At 38.2% G+C, this 19,391-nt stretch overlaps 2 protein-coding genes across 4 annotated transcripts; both read left to right on the forward strand.

Moving 5' to 3' along the window:
• Nucleotides 1–5,621: 5,621 nt before the first annotated feature.
• Nucleotides 5,622–6,739, forward strand: LOC121628079 (ubiquitin carboxyl-terminal hydrolase 37-like). Its single transcript, XM_041966981.1, has 6 exons — nt 5,622–5,716; nt 5,918–5,968; nt 6,105–6,236; nt 6,332–6,455; nt 6,615–6,686; nt 6,728–6,739. The coding sequence occupies exons 1-6, from the start codon at nt 5,622–5,624 to the stop codon at nt 6,737–6,739; spliced, it is 486 nt and encodes a 161-aa protein (XP_041822915.1).
• LOC121628323 (ubiquitin carboxyl-terminal hydrolase 37-like) lies at nt 6,710–10,312 on the forward strand. 3 transcript variants are annotated; one of them, XM_041967346.1, is made up of 7 exons: nt 6,710–6,766; nt 6,905–7,004; nt 7,117–7,193; nt 7,321–7,429; nt 7,548–7,605; nt 7,798–7,955; nt 10,087–10,312. In XM_041967346.1, the coding sequence occupies exons 1-7, from the start codon at nt 6,741–6,743 to the stop codon at nt 10,093–10,095; spliced, it is 537 nt and encodes a 178-aa protein (XP_041823280.1). In that variant the 5' UTR covers nt 6,710–6,740; the 3' UTR covers nt 10,096–10,312. The 3 variants fall into 3 exon arrangements, with proteins under 3 accessions (XP_041823280.1, XP_041823281.1, XP_041823282.1); XM_041967347.1 differs by lacking the exon at nt 10,087–10,312 and adding an exon at nt 8,074–8,731; XM_041967348.1 differs by lacking the exon at nt 6,905–7,004 and having other exon boundaries at nt 6,721–6,766.
• Nucleotides 10,313–19,391: the final 9,079 nt, after the last annotated feature.

Here is a 19,391-nt window from a genome sequence, read left to right on the forward strand (position 1 = left end):
TGTTATTTATTTACTTTGAATTATGGAACCTATGTAATCTTGCCGGACCTGACCGGAGGGGACAGAAAAAGAAGGAAGACGCAAAATGCAAAGCAGAAAGAACAAAGAGGAGACAAAAACATAACAAATAGAAGGCAATGACCCTTCAATCCAAGCTTTCACCAGACAACAAATTGCTACACTTGAACAGAAACACACCAGAAAATTTCCTACTGCTTTTACAGAAAAAACAGAGCTGACAGTAATCGAGTACTTAAATAATAACCAAAAACATCACAAACATATCGAACAACAATCGAAGTACCAGATACACACTCACAGAGAAACAAAATGATCTCTTAACGTATAGACACACTGGACAACTCAGTGACTGTGTCAGCATGCAAAGTATGAGGAATGTGTCTGTTCCATTTCTACAACAGCAGGTGAAATTAATTCACAATCAGTGTTACTTTCTAACTGGACACATAGATGTCCCAGAAGAAAGATGGACTTTGACTTACACAATAATGGTTATGAGTTCTATTTATTTTATTTATTTACTTTTGTTGGGCAATGTATAAATCCTTCATTGTTTTTGTCAAAATGAGTACATGTTTATATGTTTGAAAAATAAAACGTTCGTTCATTCATTCATTCCTTCATTCTCCTCCTTCTGCAACCCATGGACATCCACTGTCCTCTACAGGTTGAAAAGTTGATTTATTTCAGTAATTCTATTCAAAAAGTGAAACTTGTATAATGTAGACATTCATTCCTCACAGACTGACATATTTCACATGTTTATTTATTTTATTTTTGATGATTATAACTGACAACTAATGAAAATCCCACATTCCATAAACCAGAAAACTAGAATATTACTTAAGACCGATACAAAAAAACGATTTCTACAAATATTGGCCAACTAAAAAGTATGAACATGCACAGCACTCAATACTTAGTTGGGGCTCCTTTAGTCTGAATTACTGCAGCAATGCAGCGTGGCATGGAGTCCATCACTGACTGTGGAAACTTTACACTCGACCTCAAGCAACGTGGATTCTGTGCCTCTCCTCTCTTCCTCCAGACTCTGGGATCTTGATTTCTAAAGGACATGCTAAATTTCACACTGGACAACTCAGTGACTGTGTCAGCATGCAAAGTATGAGGAATGTGTCTGTTCCATTTCTACAACAGCAGGTGAAATTAATTCACAATCAGTGTTACTTTCTAACTGGACACATAGATGTCCCAGAAGAATGATGGACTTTGACTTACACAATAATGGTTATGAGTTCTATTTATTTTATTTATTTACTTTTGTTGGGCAGTGTATAAATCCTTCATTGTTCTTGTCAAAATGAGTACATGTTTACATGTTTGAAAAATAAAACGTTCATTCATTCATTCATTCCTTCATTCATTCATTCATTCTCCTCCTCTTTCTGCAACCCATGGACATCCAATGTCCTCTACAGGGGCTTGTCAAGAATTAGAATATCATGAAGAAGTTGATTTATTTCAGTAATTCCATTCAAAAAGTGAAACTTGTATAATGTAGACATTCATTCCTCACAGACTGACATATTTCAAATGTTTATTTCTTTTATTTTTGATTATTATAACTGACAACTAATGAAAATCCTGAATTCAATATCCCAAAAAATTTGAATATTACCTAACACCGATACAAAAAAAAGGATTTCTAGAAATATTGGCCAGCTGAAAAGTATGAACATGAAAAGTATGAGCATGCACAGCACTCAATACTTAGTTGGACCTCCTTTAGTCTGAATTACTGCAGCAATGCAGCGTGGCATGGAGTCCATCACTGACTGTGGAAACTTTACACTCGACCTCAAGCAACGTGGATTCTGTGCCTCTCCTCTCTTCCTCCAGACTCTGGGATCTTGATTTCTAAAGGACATGCGTCCATCAGTCTGTGGCACTGCTCCGGTGTTACAGGAGCCCAGGTTCCTCCGATAGTGGGCTTCAGCTCTTCTGCATTGTTGGGTCTGGCGTATTGCATTTTCCTCTTCACAATACCCCACATATTTTTTATGGAGTTAAGGTCAGGAGAGTTTGTTGGTCAGTTAAGAACTTGGATACCATGGTCCTTAAACCAGGTACTGGTAGCTTTGGCACTGTGTGCAGGGGCCAAGTCATGTTGGAATATGAAATCTGAAAGAAAACACTGTGGACCAACACCAGCAGATGACATGGCACCCCAAACCATCACTGACTGTGGAAACTTTACACTCGACCTCAAGCAACGTGGATTCTGTGCCTCTCCTCTCTTCCTCCAGACTCTGGGATCTTGATTTCTAAAGGACATGCTAAACTTCCTTTCATCAGAGAACATAACTTTGGACCACTCAGCAGCAGTCCAGTCCTTTTTGTCTTCAGTTCAGGCAAGACGCTTCTGACGCTGTCTCTTGTTCAAGAGTGGCTTGACACAAGGGATGCGACAGCTGAAACCCATGACTTGCATATGTCTGTGTGTGGTGGTTCCTGAAGCACTGACTCCAGCTGCAGTCCACTCTTTGTGAATCTCCCCCACATTTTTAAATGGGATTTGTTTCACAATCCTCTCCAGGGTGCGGTTATCACTATTGCTTGTACACTTTGTTCTACCACATCTTTTCCTTCCCTTCGCCTCTCTGTTAATGTGCTTGGACACAAAGCTCTGAAAAGCCAGCCTCTTTGGCAATGACCTTTTGTGTCTTGCCCTCCTTGTGCAAAGTGTCAATGGTTGTCTTTTGGACAACTGTCAGGTCAGCAGTCTTCCCCATGATTGTGTAGCCAACAGAACTAGTCTGAGAGACCATTTAAAGGCCTTTGCAGGCGTTTTGAGTTCATTAGCTGATTAGAGTGTTGCACCAGGTGTCTTCAATAATGAACCTTTCCACAATATTTAAATTTTCTGAGATACTCAATGTGGGATTTTCATTAAGTTATAATAATCAAAAATAAAAGAAATAAACATTTGAAATATGTCAGTCTGGGAGGAATGAATGTCTACATTATACAAGTTTCACTTTTTGAATAGAATTACTGAAATAAATCAACTTTTTCATGATATTCTAATTTTATGACGAGCACCTTTAGTTTCCGGCCTCATGCGTCCCTCACTTGTCACATCTGACAGTATATAAACTCAGATCTTCTTCCACATCTAGATGACACATACAAAAAAATAAAAATCAGGACTGCCAAACTACAACTTAAAAGTCGAGTGCCATCTCGACATTTAATTATGTGTTTGATGTTTGTTTGTGTTGTTAGTTTGTGTGTTTTGTTTTGTTGTTTTTACAACTGCCACACACATGCATGGGACAAACATGAAAAATAAAAAAGGATCAAAATTTGAATTAAAAGTAATAAATCACAAATGTTATATTTCTAAAGCCAGACAGATTTTAATTTTGTTTGCTTGAGAATCATGTTTTTTGTTTAAAAAATTGGAGATACCTTTATAAATCTATTGTAATCTACCCTTCCCTCAGTTGTATTGCCTAAATGTTTATTTTATCTTTGACATAAAGAAAATGGCTCATTATATGAAGAGCCATGTGCAGATAAAACTGCTATGTCAATGCATAAAATCAGTAAAAGTGTTTGTTATTCACATAATTCCCCTATTAATAAAGTATCTGAAAGCTGTGATGTTTGTTTCTATGAGCCATGTTACTGATGCAGTTTAGTGGTTTCTAGGTACAACATGCATATCAGACAGTGTAGATGCTGTTATTAGCAGATATATGATAAATGCTAACTATCTAGGGCTCCTTTAACTCTTTATGGAATAGATTCATAGAGACAATTCAAAAATATGCAAATTTCAACAGAATGTGCTTTAATGTGTCACAAAGGTTCACATTCTAGAACATCAGTTTTACTACATTCTGTTCTTGGAGTTCAGTTTTAACCCAACATCCAAGCAGCGCACAGGATTTCTGAAAAGACCCCAACGAACTACAAACATGTTTCTTCTACAGTGTTTTTCCTGGAAAAAGGTTTGTTTCTCAGAATTACAGCAGGTTTATTGCAGATTACGCTTTACAGTGACTTTTTTAAACTAAAAAGAAACAAACAAATAAGATCTAAACTTTTAAAATACTTAATAGATGTTTTCTGATACTTTCTTCAATTCAATGTGATATTATATTAAATATATATGTATATATTTTATGTAGCTAACATTTTTATTTGCTCTGAGCAGAAAACAACAGACAAAACTGTTGTGGCAGATGAGAAGAAGCTTAACAACTCTCAGAAATGGTAAACAAAGAAATAACCAAATATTGTAGCTTATTGCTTAATTATATATTTGATTTTTAACTAAACTTAGACTTAACAGTTTAATTGTTTACAATTTAACTATATTACAGTATATTTATATTTATGTATGAATAAAAAACAACATTTTTCTTTGTCTAGCCAAAACAAGTCAGACACCCAACATCCAAAGGCCAAGAAGAAGACGTCAAAACCAAGATGGATTTGGCCTTTTCGTTGTTTCAGAGTATGTTTCACAGAATTTTCTGGTGTAACACATATTTACAAGTCACTGTTAAATCCGTTAAATTTCTTATTCTGTTAGTGCACAAATTAATGAAAAACTTGTCTGTTCTCCAACAGAGGAATCATCGCGTCTCTCCGGCTGAGAGCACCGATTTCTTGATTACTAACAAAGTAACAGAGATAACAAAGTAAGGACTGTTTTAATGTTTGCATTTATTACTAAAATCAGTCACAAATAAATAACTTTTGAGGACAATGATTTTTGTGTTTACATTTAAAAATACTTCTAAATGAATTGGTCATATCTGTCATTTGTCTTTCTTACTCTGGTCCAATCCAGCAATTATGAATAGAGTCGGCATGAAACTATTTAAATAAATAAATAACATTTAATATTCAAGGTGAGCTCTATATCCAAGAGGAGTCTCTTAGCAAAGTTACATTTTTTAAGTATAGTATACTATATTATATTTTATGTATCTGCCTAAAAATTGTGTATCCATAATGAAATTAGCATATCTCTGCAACCACAAGGTCTGTTTGAATATGTTTGTGTTACTGGTGAAGCATAAATAAAAATGGCACAAAGCACAAATGAAATAGGTTTTAAGCTTAAGGAAAAAGAAGTAAAGGCAGTTTGGACGAGGTCTCTAAAATGGCCATTTTGGCACAGGTTGGCACCATCTGTTCTCAAAGTCCCCAAACCGGGGACCCTCAGGTTACTTCTTTTCAACTTCATTGAGTCGACTGGTTCCAAGGTCCAAAACTAGTTTAGCGTTGTGCTGCTCTGACTAGTTGTTCTTTCTTTCTATGACAGCACCACTGAAGAGATAACAGGAGAGCAACTCGCACAAAAAATGAGTACATTATTCTCACATGATGACAAGAGGACAACAGTGGAGCAGATCCAGCAAGACAAGTCACCCTTGTCTGCTAAGAAAAACCAGGAGAAGCCAGCTGGCAAACTCTGGTTAGTTTTAGATTGTAGCCCTGAATTAGCCTCTTTGTGAGTACTCTAGTCTGTTCTACTTCTCTAATGACCTGTTTCTTCCTCCAGTAGCAGATCGCAGGTCATGGGTGTATCCTCTCGTCTATGTCCATCGTCATATTTGAAGATGAGTTTGTTGGATACAAACTGCACCAGGAACACTTTGGAGTCCCTTTCTGAACCAGAGGAAAGTTACTCCCACGTGAAAGACATATTCAGTTGGTAAGATATAAAGTTAAGATCCCGATCTCTTGTTACAACAGTTCGTTTTTATATGTCCAGTTACTACAATCATGAAGAATTAATTCTTTATCAGCCAGTCATGACAAGAAATTAAGATTTTCACTGCAAGCCTTCATACAGCATTAAGTTTGTGATTAAACTTCTCCTAATATATGATTTTTTTAAAACACCTCTCTCCAGGATAAGAACATTATCTAACAAAGACAGCTGGAGAACCACCGACCCCCTTGGGTGAGTTTATGTCCTTATGAAGCTGCAACAAAACATTCACTCCTGAAAATGCTTGAAGACAATGAGTTCCACTCTGAAGTTGTCAGTAAAGAAGTGAAAATGCTAACATGTGTTTGAACCTGTGTTGTTGTGTCAGATTTCCAAACCTCGGGAACACTTGCTATATGAACTCCAGTCTTCAGAGCCTCCTGACATTAAAAGATTTTGTGAAGAGCGTCAGTCGTACAGAGCAGATCTGGAGATCAGTTCCTGAGGCTCAACTGCTGAAGTAAAGCAGCGTCCTCACCCTCAAATGTCTCTAGAAGAAAACAATGGGCAAAACACATCTAACCACATTCATGTTCATTTTTTCCCTCTGTGCAGAAAACTGATTGAAATCAGGGACTGTCACAAATCAACTAACTCTAACATCAAGAGTCAACTCCTGCAGTCCTTTAAAGATGTTATCAGTGACCAGAACCCGCAGTTTATGGACAGTTTGCAGAATGTGAGTCAGATAACATTTTGATTATTGTTGCTTAATTCTCGCTTTAGTACACAGTCAATATTCAACTCACTTCAATCTCTATTAAAGACATAAGGTCCAAGATAAAAGAAATGATCTATTTCAATATCTAAATACTTCTGTGTGTTTGTGTGTGTTCAGGACGCCCATGAGTTCCTGATCTCGATCCTGACACACATCGAGAGTCTGTCTCCTCTGCTTCAACGGACCGCAGCAGGCCTGGGTAGAATCTATACCTGTCCAGTGGAAGACAGCTTTGGATTTAAAATGGAGTACACCAGAACATGCAAAAAGTAAGACACCGTTCAACACCATGCAATCTGTCAGAGATGCAAGTTAGATATTCTGATGTTTACCCATGTGGATCCCTAATAACAGTCTTATCTAAGTTGGGTTTTGACCAGTACAGCTGACTTTTAATGTATGTGCAGGTGTGGAGTTCAATCAGTCAGACAGGAACAATTTACTAATCTGTCTCTGGACCTGGTTCCTGGAGGGTGTATTGAAGACATGATTGAAAAATATCTTCTGGTAAGATTCACCAGTCCTCACTGAGCCGCCATCACACATCTGATGTGTCATGTTTGCTGTTTGCTGACAGTAAATTTCTGACACGTATTGTTGTCTCTGTGCTGCTCTGTAGGAGGTGGAGCTGGAATACAGCTGTGAGTGCGGAGGAAAGTCATCAGGCCAGACTTTGACCTTTGCATCCCTGCCAAAGTGAGTGGCGTCCCCCATATTTCAGAAAACTGTGGTTCACCGACCCTTTTTAGTTTTTACTAATAATGTAACAATCACTTAAATGCCTACAACATTCACCCATATGTGTTTATATCTTTTCCTACAGAACATTCATCATACATCTGAAGCGTTTTTGCTACACTCCATCCTTCAACCTGCAGAAAATCTATGACCCTGTGCAGATACAGAGGGACATAGTTGTGTCATCTAAAATGGTAAAGAAACACAGACCATAACAGGGAACAGATACATTGGGATGGTGTGAAAATGAAGAAATAAACTGTTTGTCCTGCTCTGTGTGCTGAAGGTCACTCATTAACTGTTTCTTCTCAGGGTGGTGGCTGTTTCAGTCTGGTCAGCGCCATCAGTCATTCAGGCAGTACTGGAGAAGGTAAGCAAGTCCCAACCTGACATGTAACAGATGTTTGTCAGAAACATTTGTTTCTGTTAAATCCCTTTGAAAATCTATGGTTAGGACTCTTTGCCTACTGTACTGAATAAGATTGATATGCCACTTTTTTAATGAACAGTTCTGCTGGGATGATTTCACTCCCTTACAAATGAATAAAATCTCTCCTGTTAGGACACTACATCTGTGACAGCATCGACCCAGAAGACTGTCCACTGGAGCCAACTGACCACTGGCTTACTTTCAATGACTCAACGGTCCTTAAAACATCTGGCTGGGACGTTTGCAAGAAAAGGCAGGAGCTGGCGTACATCCTTTTCTATCGGAGACATGTAAGAAAACGTGATCACGTCTTAAACTGTGAGAAAGAGAGTGAGATGGAGATAGAAGGCATGAAAATAACCAACACAATACTTCACACATTTCTAAAGGTATTTTCTCTATTTTCAGATCTAGAACTGGATGTAGAAAGGGGGTGGGGGGGCAGAAGATCCAGCCACAGCAACAAAGAACCATAAATAAAGTGTCAGGGACCAGCTGCACAAAGTAACATTTGAGGCTAAATCCCATTTTACCAGAGAAATTCACTCATAAGTGTATTTAGTAACTTTGCTCCTCAAAAATGATCACCACAAGAGGGCAGAGCTTTACCAGATGGGATATGTTCTCTCCCAATCCCATTTAATGTTTGATTCATTCATTCATTTATAAATAAATAACACCGTCTCCCTCACCAAGCTTTTAAAAGATGAGAGTGGAGTGGTATGAAAGAACTGACCTTTAGTTTCTGCTGCAGCAGTTTGCAATAGAAATGTAGAAATGATAGTGCAGACTTTGGGGATAAGCAGGTTAGTGAAAGTACTTGAGTGAGGAGTACAGTAAATTAACATTTAAGATACCATAAATGTTAAATTAACATTTAAATGTAAAATTAGCTTCTAATAGTTGAGAACATTATCAAATTCCCACTTCTTGTCAAATGACCCAAATTGAAGTATTTATTCAACTTAAGTAGAAGCTTCACTTTCATTTGAAAAAGCTTAAACAAAGTTTTATGACATGGCCATTGATCCCCAGATGGAGAATCATCTATCATAATCTATCTATATCAAAGTAAATTTAGGAGATGCTGGAGTTGTATGTATGAAAACATCTCGTTGACAAATCCATCAGAATAAGTAGATTATTTCTCTTTGGATTTTTAGAATGAAAACAAAATTCATCAGCTGACTTTAAACTTAAAGTAGTAACAAGATCATTCCTAAAAAAATGTGAAGTTAAAAGTACAACATTGTTGTATAAATGTAATAGAGGGAAAAAGACAAGTTCCTCTAAAACTAATACTCCAGCTGAGTACACATATTTAAAAATGTACCTATTACAGTAAATAAAATGTACTTCATTACCATCTACTCTGGTAGAATAAAATGATAATATACATTTAAAAAATTACATCTTAGAGTGCTTTGTACAACTGGTTCCTGGAACCCTTGTACCATATAGCAGCCATGGGAAGACAGAAGGTAAGTTTTTCATTATGGAAGATTCCCCGTGTGGCAAGGAGCAGCTAAGCCCCCCCACTATCAACCCTCCTGATGAAGAAACATCTGTGGCAACAGAAGATGAAGTCTCCCCCTCCACACACACCCACCCACCCACACACACACACACATTTTAGAGATGACAAGCCAACAAACGATGAAGACAGTCAAAAGATCTTGTCATAGAGAAAACATTCATTTCTATTCTTGTCCTTTTTGGTTCTCAGTGCTACATGTGATACCATTGATCACAATGTTGTGTTACAGAGGATTAGACAAAAATATTGGCATCAAATAAACCACATTAAGCATTAATTTGTAATTTTTGTCACGTAAAAAAATCTTCTTGCACCAGAGTAAATGACAGAGTTCTTCGGGTTTAAGTGCCTGGACTTTAACTTTTCACTTTTTACATGCTTCGAAAAGTCAATATTGGACAGCAAAGCATGAACGTCAGATACACAGACGTCCCTCTTAAGTTCTTATTAACAAAGCACCATTATATCTTAAAGATGCCATAGTTCCATATAGTCCCAACAGAGTACTTTGCTCTTAGACTGTAGGCTTGTGGTTCATAAAGTTTTTAAAAGTAGAATGGGAGGGAGAAAATTTGGATATTAATCTCATGTCTTGTCAGACTCCCTCTCAGTTTGGGTTCAAGAAGCAAATACCTTCTCTACATGTAGATTAAGTTTAAAATATTCTTTTTTGATAAACCTCATAATTAGAACAGGTTTGGTTGACCCTTGACCTTCCCTTTAGTTATGATGGTATAGGTTTTAGCTACTCTGGACATCCCATGATTCACTGACTGCCTCTATACTCATACTCATGTTTTTACTCTTGAATTTCCATTTGCATATGATAGTACTGATATTACCAAATGAAGATAATGATATCTTTGTTGTTTGTTTTTCTTAAGGATGTCTAGTAGTAAGGAGCAGACAGGAAAATAGGCAGAGAGAGGGGAACGGCATTCAAAGAAGGACTCCAGCCCGAACTCACACCTGGTTCAACTGCAATGAAGACTCAAAACCTTCGTCATCAACTTGTGTTTCTCTCTTTTCTTTCTCAGCAGGTGTCCCCAGGTCTCAGAGTTTTTGTGCTTGTATGTTCCTCTTTCCTGTCCCCTCCACCCCCAACCGGTCGAGGCAGATGGCCGCCCTTCCTGAGCCTGGTTCTGCTGGAGGTTTCTTCCTGTTAAAAGGGAGTTTTTCCTCTCCACTGTCGCCGTGTGCTTGCTCAGGAAGGGAGATTAAATCAAACTGATCTAATCTGTTGGTTTCCTTAGATAGGAAATTAGTTTTATGAATTAGCTAATAAAAAAAAATGTAATTGAAATGTGTGTCTGGATTTCTTTTGTTTTTATTTGTATCAATCAATGTACAAAAATGAATTATTTAGATACATTCAAATGCTGATACAAGCCTAATTAAAAATCTAATTAATCTAAACATTAACTTTAATTTAAATATTTTAGAAATGCATTGATTTAAAAATGAACACATTATGAAGACAAAACTGACACTTGATACGTCACAGTAGGTTTTTAACACGACACAAAAGATTTCAGTCTTCAGATTTAAGTTTGTTTGTTGAACTGTGGTGTGGTGGCCAGCAACTGTTCTTTAACACACAATACAAAAACGTACAGTCTCTCTCAACCTGATATCATAGATGCTGTCACCATACAAACTACTAAAACCAGCCTTTTCCCTAAAATCACTGCTGCTCTGCTCTGCTCACACTGCTATTGGGAATGGGAAAGTCAAAAACACAAAGGATTATTCTCTTTTATTCGTCCTGTTTCACTGCATCTCTGCACAAAGTTTTCTGAAAGTGCTTTTCTCTTTGCTCCTGGTACTGATGCTCTCTGACCAGACGAGCCTCCAGAATAATTTCTTTCTCCCTACGTATCTGCATTAACTGAGCAACCAAATGCTGTTCCCACTTAGCCTTACATGTCAGGTGTTGTGCCAGTTGCTCCTCTTGCTGCAGCAGAACATGCAGATTTATTAACTGATTTAGGGCTTAAAAGAAAAGCATAAAATAACAAGCAGCGTGAGGTTAAAAATCCATCCACACCTCCAGTTCTGCATGTCCTATCTTTTAGTGGAAAATGCTAAAGCATAAGTCTTAAGATTCTGTAATGTTTAGGGGAGGGAATTCATGAACCTTCCTTCATAATGCCTTGTTATGTGTAAAACAATTCAGTGTGTGTATCATACTTGGACCGAACACATGATCCTTTCAAGTAAAATTGTACACATTGAGAATAACTCTGTGTTTTCTTTTGATCGAAGGTTTATTGGTGTCAGTGCTGGGAAGAACTTCCCTAACAAAATCTTTGGTTGGAACTGCAGCTTCCTTCTTGAGTTCATGAAATCAGAAACAGGAGCAAAATGTTGGTTTAGTCTCCATCTAGTGGTGATCACAGGAAGAAACATGAGTCACACAATTACATGATGAAGATATTTTATGATTTTATTTCAAAAGTCATTTAATATCAAACTGAAAGTCTTTGAATCAAAGTTTCCTGGTTGGAAAACTTTTACAATAATCTTCACCTCTCATACACGGTGTTTGCATAATGCAGCTGCAAAATAAAAAGACTCATGTTTCCAGCTCGGTGTGTCCAGACTCTTTAAACATTCCTCTGTCAACATGATTGAAGCAGGTGAACTTAGAAAACTTTATGAAGAATGAATATACTGCTGAAAACCTCCGATTTATTCTTTATTTTACACAGAACATTTAAAAGTAAACAAACATCCAGTGGAGGAGAAATAAAGTGAAATTTTCTCCTCATTAGGCCTGATTTCAGTTTTACATCTCTTTATAAAGATGTAAAACTTTATTTCTCACATTTTCAGCTCTTCAACATCCACCAGAGCGATCTATAAATGATGATTGTTCTGAGATTTATTACTTATGGAAAAATCTAAATGAGCATGTAAATACCTGGAATTTATTGATCTGAATAAAATCATAGCGACAAAGTTCAGACATAAAATCATGAGCAGAGGTTTCCACGTTCAATAAGGTAAAACAAAACAAAGTAAAATTAAACTTTGGCTCAAATTATTTCACAGGATGAAATTTTATTATCTTTCTTTTTCTGTAGTTAAAAAATTTGACGTTATTCATTGAAGTTAATTACAAACAAGAAGAAAATGAATATATTTACAAACTAATGAGGCAGTTGGATGAAAAACTTCTGATGAAGAAGAAATAATTATAAATCAGACAGGCTGCTAACCACATTAAAAAGCTCATATTTCCAACATCAAATTTTTACCTGATGTGTTGCAGTTTTTGTAATTAGTAAACTCTTTGTTTCTTTGCATCTCTGCTGTTTTTCTTCGTGTAATATAACAGAGTTCATGAAGAGGTGATGTTAATGATTCTGCACATAAATACACATTTGGGTGATAAGAAAATATTGATATGAAGATAATCATTTAAGAAGCTTTGAATCTGTTTTAGTATAAAGATTAAATCAGACTGCTGATTTGTTTCAGTGATTTAAAAAGTTTAAAAACGTATAAAAATCTGAAAACTATTAATGAACAATAATTTATGATGGTAAAAGTTTGAACATCTGATTCATTTTTCTGAAAATCTCAGTGAAACGAGTTTGACAGATTTTGATTTCAGAGGTTTTTGCTTCTCCAGCTGGACAAAGAAAGAAAATATGGGAAGAGTTTCTCAGTGAAAGTGTCTCTGTGAGTGCAGATGTGAGTCATGTCTTCAGGTTTGTAGAAGGACCCGGCCCCCCTGTCGTAGTCCAGCTGGACTCTGATCCTCTGGTTCCCAACCTATTTTCCTTGTGGACCCCTTCATGCAAATACTAAAAAGCTATGATCCCCTACCCCACTGTGTGCTGAATTCATACTGGGTTTTATGCTTTCAAAAGTGAGATTCTCACCATACACAATGTATTCTGGCTGAGTCCTGTCCTTTGATAAAGCCAAAGTTAAATTAACAATATATAAACATACTTGTTTTCCTGTAAATAGGGACAGTGTGTGGACATTGACCACAAAAGCTCCTCAGGGACCTCCTATGCTCTTTAGGGGACCCTCTTGGGAGGTCCCGGACCCCAGGTTGGGGACCTCAGCTCTGGAGATTCTTCTTCGCTGTGACAGTCAACACCATTAGTGTATTTTCCATCACCATGCCATGAACACCAGATTCCATGTTTGGAGAAGCATAACTCTCCCTTCCTGTCAACAGACTTCTTAACCACACCAATATTCCAGTCCAGATGATCTCCCACCTCCTCCCAGCTGTGTTTCCATGAGCTGAAGCTTTCAGGGGTTTAGTTAGTGTTTCTCTCTGGATTATCAGCAAGTTGCTGCAATGTGTCTCCATTTCTCTCACTGGTCAGATCATCAGACAGATAGATGCATGGCTTTGCAGTGTGACGGGACTGAAGTAGACCTGCTTCTCTGTGGACAACAGCTGCTTTTTGCTGTGTTGAATCCTTGTATGTTTCCTCCAATTTTTCACATTTATTCTTCTTGCCCTGCAGACACTTTAAGTCTGATTTCAACTTCCTCTTCACTGACAGTATAATTTAGACTCTTCTTGATGTTTGTCACAGACTTCACCTTAACTCAGGTAATCCTGAAAAAAGGTTTTGTATTTTTCTGTTGTGCTCTCCCACCGTGCAAAGATCTCAGCTTCTCATGATTTTTTACAATCTATATTAATTTCCTTTTACTTCAAATTGGACATGAATGTCAGAAATGCTGCAAATGCATGATAGCCAAAAGCAGACTGAGGGAGGAAGGGATGTGTTCACTGATGACATCATAGGTGACTAGAAATTCAACATTAAAGTAACTAAAAGTTTCCAAAATGATCCTCAACAAAAAATGAAGTAAAAGTCAATAAGATTAAACAATTTAAAGAAATAAAGAATAAAGGAAAAAAATTAAAAATGAAGGACATTTGATGGATTACATACTTTTTTCTACATGTTACACATACAGTAACAAGCAGCTAATAATAAAACATGCTCCTTCAACAACTAAATACCAGAACAAAAAGACAATACAGATGAGACGTTATGTTTCCATCATGTATCTGTTCAATATAATATTTCTGAATAGCTTTTTAAATTTATTTATCATTATACATGATTTCATGGAAATTTCTCAAGGCAATTCATAATGAGATTTGGTAGTGTGTGTGGCCTCCATGTGCTTGTATGCACTCCCTGCAACATCTGGGCATGCTCCTGATGAGATGATGGATGTTCTCCTGAGGGATCTCCTTCCAAACCTGGATCGGGGCATTAGTCAACACCTGGACAGTATGTAGTACGATGTGGTGGTGGTTAATGGAATGAGATATGATGTCCCAGAGGTGCTCAAGTGGATTCAGGTCTGGTGAATGGACAGGTCAGTCCATAGCATCAATGCCTTCATCATGCAGGAACTGCTGACACACTCCAGCCACACACAGGAACCCAGGTCTCACTGCAGCAGCATGTGGTCAAACAATGGATCTGAGGATCTGATCGTGGCACCTTATGACAGTCAGGGTAACTCTGGGTAGCATGTAGAGGTTTGTGGCCCTACATGGCCCTATAAGGATATCCCTGCCCAGACCATCACTGACCCATTGCCAAACTGGTCATGCTGGAGGATGTTGCAGGCAGCAGAATGTTCTCCACTGCATCTTCAAACTTTCTCATGCCTGTCACATGTTCTCAGTGTGAACCTGCTCTCATCAGTGCGACAATGGCGAATCTGCCAATCCTGGTGTTCTCTGGCAAATGTAAAATCAGGCTGCACCGTGTTGGGCTGTGAGCACAGGCCTCCACTTGTGGACGTTGGGCCCTCATACCGCCCTCATAGAGTCTGTTTCTGACTCAACGTGCACATTAGTGGCTTGCTGGAGATCATCTTGTAGGCTCTAGTAGTGCTCATCATGTTCCTCCTTGTACAAAGGAGCAGATAGCAGTACTGGCCTGTCTCCTGGTATCTTCTCCATGTTCTTGACACTGTGTTTAGAGACACAGCAAACCTTCTTGCCACAGCGATGTGGCCTCCTGGATGAGCTGCACTACCTGAGCATCTTATGTGGGATTCAGACAATCGTCTCATGTTACCTCTAGTGGGGAGCACACTGGCTAAATTCAAACATGACCAAAGAGCATCCAGAAAGAAAGAAGACAGGGAAATGGTCTCACCACCTGCAGAACCCATTATAGAGGTTGTCTTGCTGACAAATTTGCTCTGCCAAGGGGAGGTTTATGGATATAAGGCTCCTCTTGATAATCTGATTAATCTATTTACTGTTATTTATTTACTTTGAATTATGGAACCTATGTAATCTTGCCGGACCTGACCGGAGGGGACAGAAAAAGAAGGAAGACAGCAAAATGCAAAGCAGAAGGAAGAAAGAGGAGACAAAAACACAACAAATAGAAGGCAATGACCCTTCAATCCAAGCTTTCACCAGACAACAAATTGCTACACTTGAACAGAAACACACCAGAAAATTTCCTACTGCTTTTACAGAAAAAACAGAGCTGACAGTAATCGAGTACTTAAATAATAACCAAAAACATCACAAACATATCGAACAACAATCGAAGTACCAGATACACACTCACAGAGAAACAAAATGATCTCTTAACGTATAGACACACTGGACAACTCAGTGACTGTGTCAGCATGCAAAGTATGAGGAATGTGTCTGTTCCATTTCTACAACAGCAGGTGAAATTAATTCACAATCAGTGTTACTTTCTAACTGGACACATAGATGTCCCAGAAGAAAGATGGACTTTGACTTACACAATAATGGTTATGAGTTCTATTTATTTCATTTATTTACTTTTGTTGGGCAATGTATAAATCCTTCATTGTTTTGGTCAAAATGAGTACATGTTTATATGTTTGAAAAATAAAACGTTCATTCCTTCATTCATTCCTTCATTCTCCTCCTTTTGCAACCCATGGACATCCAATGTCCTCTACAGGTTGAAAAGTTGATTTATTTCAGTAATTCTATTCAAAAAGTGAAACTTGTATAATGTAGACATTCATTCCTCACAGACTGACCTATTTCACATGTTTATTTATTTTATTTTTGATGATTATAACTGACAACTAATGAAAATCCCACATTCCATAAACCAGAAAACTAGAATATTACTTAAGACCGATACAACAAAACGATTTCTACAAATATTGGCCAACTAAAAAGTATGAACATGAAAAGTACTCAATACTTAGTTGGGGCTCCTTTAGTCTGAATTACTGCAGCAATGCAGCGTGGCATGGAGTCCATCACTGACTGTGGAAACTTTACACTCGACCTCAAGCAACGTGGATTCTGTGCCTCTCCTCTCTTCCTCCAGACTCTGGGATCTTGATTTCCAAAGGACATGCTAAATTTCACACTGGACAACTCAGTGACTGTGTCAGCATGCAAAGTATGAGGAATGTGTCTGTTCCATTTCTACAACAGCAGGTGAAATTAATTCACAATCAGTGTTACTTTCTAACTGGACACATAGATGTCCCAGAAGAATGATGGACTTTGACTTACATAATAATGGTTATGAGTTCTATTTATTTTATTTATTTACTTTTGTTGGGCAGTGTACAAATCCTTCATTGTTTTTGTCAAAATGAGTACATGTTTACATGTTTGAAAAATAAAATGTTTGTTCGTTCGTTCGTTCGTTCGTTCGTTCGTTCGTTCGTTCGTTCGTTCTCCTCCTTCTGCAACCCATGGACATCCAATGTCCTCTACAGGTTGAAAAGTTGATTTATTTCAGTAATTCCATTCAAAAAGTGAAACTTGTATAATGTAGACATTCATTCCTCACAGACTGACATATTTCACATGTTTATTTCTTTTATTTTTGATGATTATAACTGACAACTAATGAAAATCCCACATTCCATATCCCAGAAAATTAGAATATTACTTAAAGGTCCCATATTATACACTTTATTCCCAATCTGAGACCATTCATTAATATCTAAATGAAATATTTCCGCCATGGTATGGACAAATCGACCCTCAGTTTGAGTGCAGCGGCTTCTCTTCACCTCCCTCTTTTTAGCAGCTTCAGAAATGTGCCGTTTATGGTGGGCGGAACCCTGGTGGAGCAGTTCAGCTGTTGGCTCCGCCCATCGCATCGCCCGTCATGAGGTGATTGACAGGTTAGGCCTTAGCGGTTACTAGACGCTGATTACAGCGTAGTGAAGGATAAACAAACGCCGGAACACCGGAACCCATTCCTGAAGAAGTTCGAGCAAGAAGACTAACAGTACTGCTCTTACCTCTCCAGCTGTGTCACGGACAGTTGGTATTGAACCTGGCTTCAGCTTCAAACGGTTGGCGAAGCCTGCTTTCCATGCACCCATGTTGTGGAAACAGTCCTTTTTGAAATGCTGGCCACAGACATGCAAAACCTTTGGAAGTTTTCCGGGTACATTTCCTCCAAAAATAAAATTAATCCACTCAGTCCTCGTGGGTTCAGTGGATGGAAGTAAAAAAACGTTTTCGTGTTCATTTATGCAGCCACAAACAGAACAGTGCTTCTGTCGCTTAGCCATGTCCGCTAACGAGGGTTGCCGAAGAGGGAAAAACACTGGGCGCTAGGTGATTTTTAGAGGGCGGGCTTTGAGAGCCGGTAGACGGGTCCATCGCTCTGTGGGGAGTGGTTATTGTCCCTTATGACGTCATAACGTACACGCTTTCAAACAAGCTCATTTCAGCGCTTACTTCCCTAGAGGTGGAGCAGGGGGGGAGAGAGAGCGCCTGAAAGAGTTTCACACTTACGGGTCTCCTACACATGCGGGGGGACCAGTATGACTGTTCCAAAACCATTAAAAAGTGAATTTTGCATAATATGGGACCTTTAAGACCGATACAAAAAAAGGATTTCTAGAAATATTGGCCAGCTGAAAAGTATGAACATGAAAAGTATGAGCATACATAGCACTCAATACTTAGTTGGACCTCCTTTAGTCTGAATTACTGCAGCAATGCAGCGTGGCATGGAGTCCATCACTGACTGTGGAAACTTTACACTCGACCTCAAGCAACGTGGATTCTGTGCCTCTCCTCTCTTCCTCCAGACTCTGGGATCTTGATTTCTAAAGGACATGCAAAATTTCTTTCATCAGAGAACATAACTTTGGACCACTCAGCAGCAGTCCAGTCCTTTTTGTCTTTAGTTCAGGCAAGACGCTTCTGACGCTGTCTCTTGTTCAAGAGTGGCTTGACACAAGGGATGCGACAGCTGAAACCCATGACTTGCATATGTCTGTGTGTGGTGGTTCCTGAAGCACTGACTCCAGCTGCAGTCCACTCTTGTGAATCTCCCCCACATTTTTAAATGGGTTTTGCTTCACAATCCTCTCCAGGGTGCGGTTATCACTATTGCTTGTACACTTTGTGCTACCACATCTTTTCCTTCCCTTCGCCTCTCTGTTAATGTGCTTGGACACAAAGCTCTGAAAAGCCAGCCTCTTTGGCAATGACCTTTTGTGTCTTGCCCTCCTTGTGCAAGGTGTCAATGGTTGTCTTTTGGACAACTGTCAGGTCAGCAGTCTTCCCCATGATTGTGTAGCCAACAGAACTAGCCTGAGAGACCATTTAAAGGCCTTTGCAGGAGTTTTGAGTTCATTAGCTGATAGAGTGTTGCACCAGGTGTCTTCAATAATGAACCTTTCCACAATATTTTAATTTTCAGAGATACTCAATGTGGGATTTTCATTAAGTTATAATAATCAAAAATAAAAGAAATAAACATTTGAAATATGTCAGTCTGGGAGGAATGAATGTCTACATTATACAAGTTTCACTTTTTGAATAGAATTACTGAAATAAATCAACTTTTTCATGATATTCTAATTTTATGACGAGCACCTTTAGTTTCCGGCCTCATGCGTCCCTCACTTGTCACACCTGACAGTATACAAACTCAGATCTTCTTCCACATCTAGATGACTTCACATACAAAAAAATAAAATTCAGGACTGCCAAACTACAAATGAAAAATCGAGTGCCATCTCGACTTTTAATTATGTGTTTGATGTTTGTTTGTGTTGTTAGTTTGTGTGTTTTGTTTTGTTGTTTTTACAACTGCCACACACATGCATGGGACAAACATGAAAAATAAAAAAGGATCAAAATTTGAATTAAAAGTAATAAATCACAAATGTTATATTTCTAAAGCCAGACAGATTT

Source organism: Melanotaenia boesemani, chromosome 17 (genome assembly GCF_017639745.1).
Source record: "Melanotaenia boesemani isolate fMelBoe1 chromosome 17, fMelBoe1.pri, whole genome shotgun sequence".
Lineage (NCBI taxonomy): Eukaryota > Metazoa > Chordata > Actinopteri > Atheriniformes > Melanotaeniidae > Melanotaenia > Melanotaenia boesemani.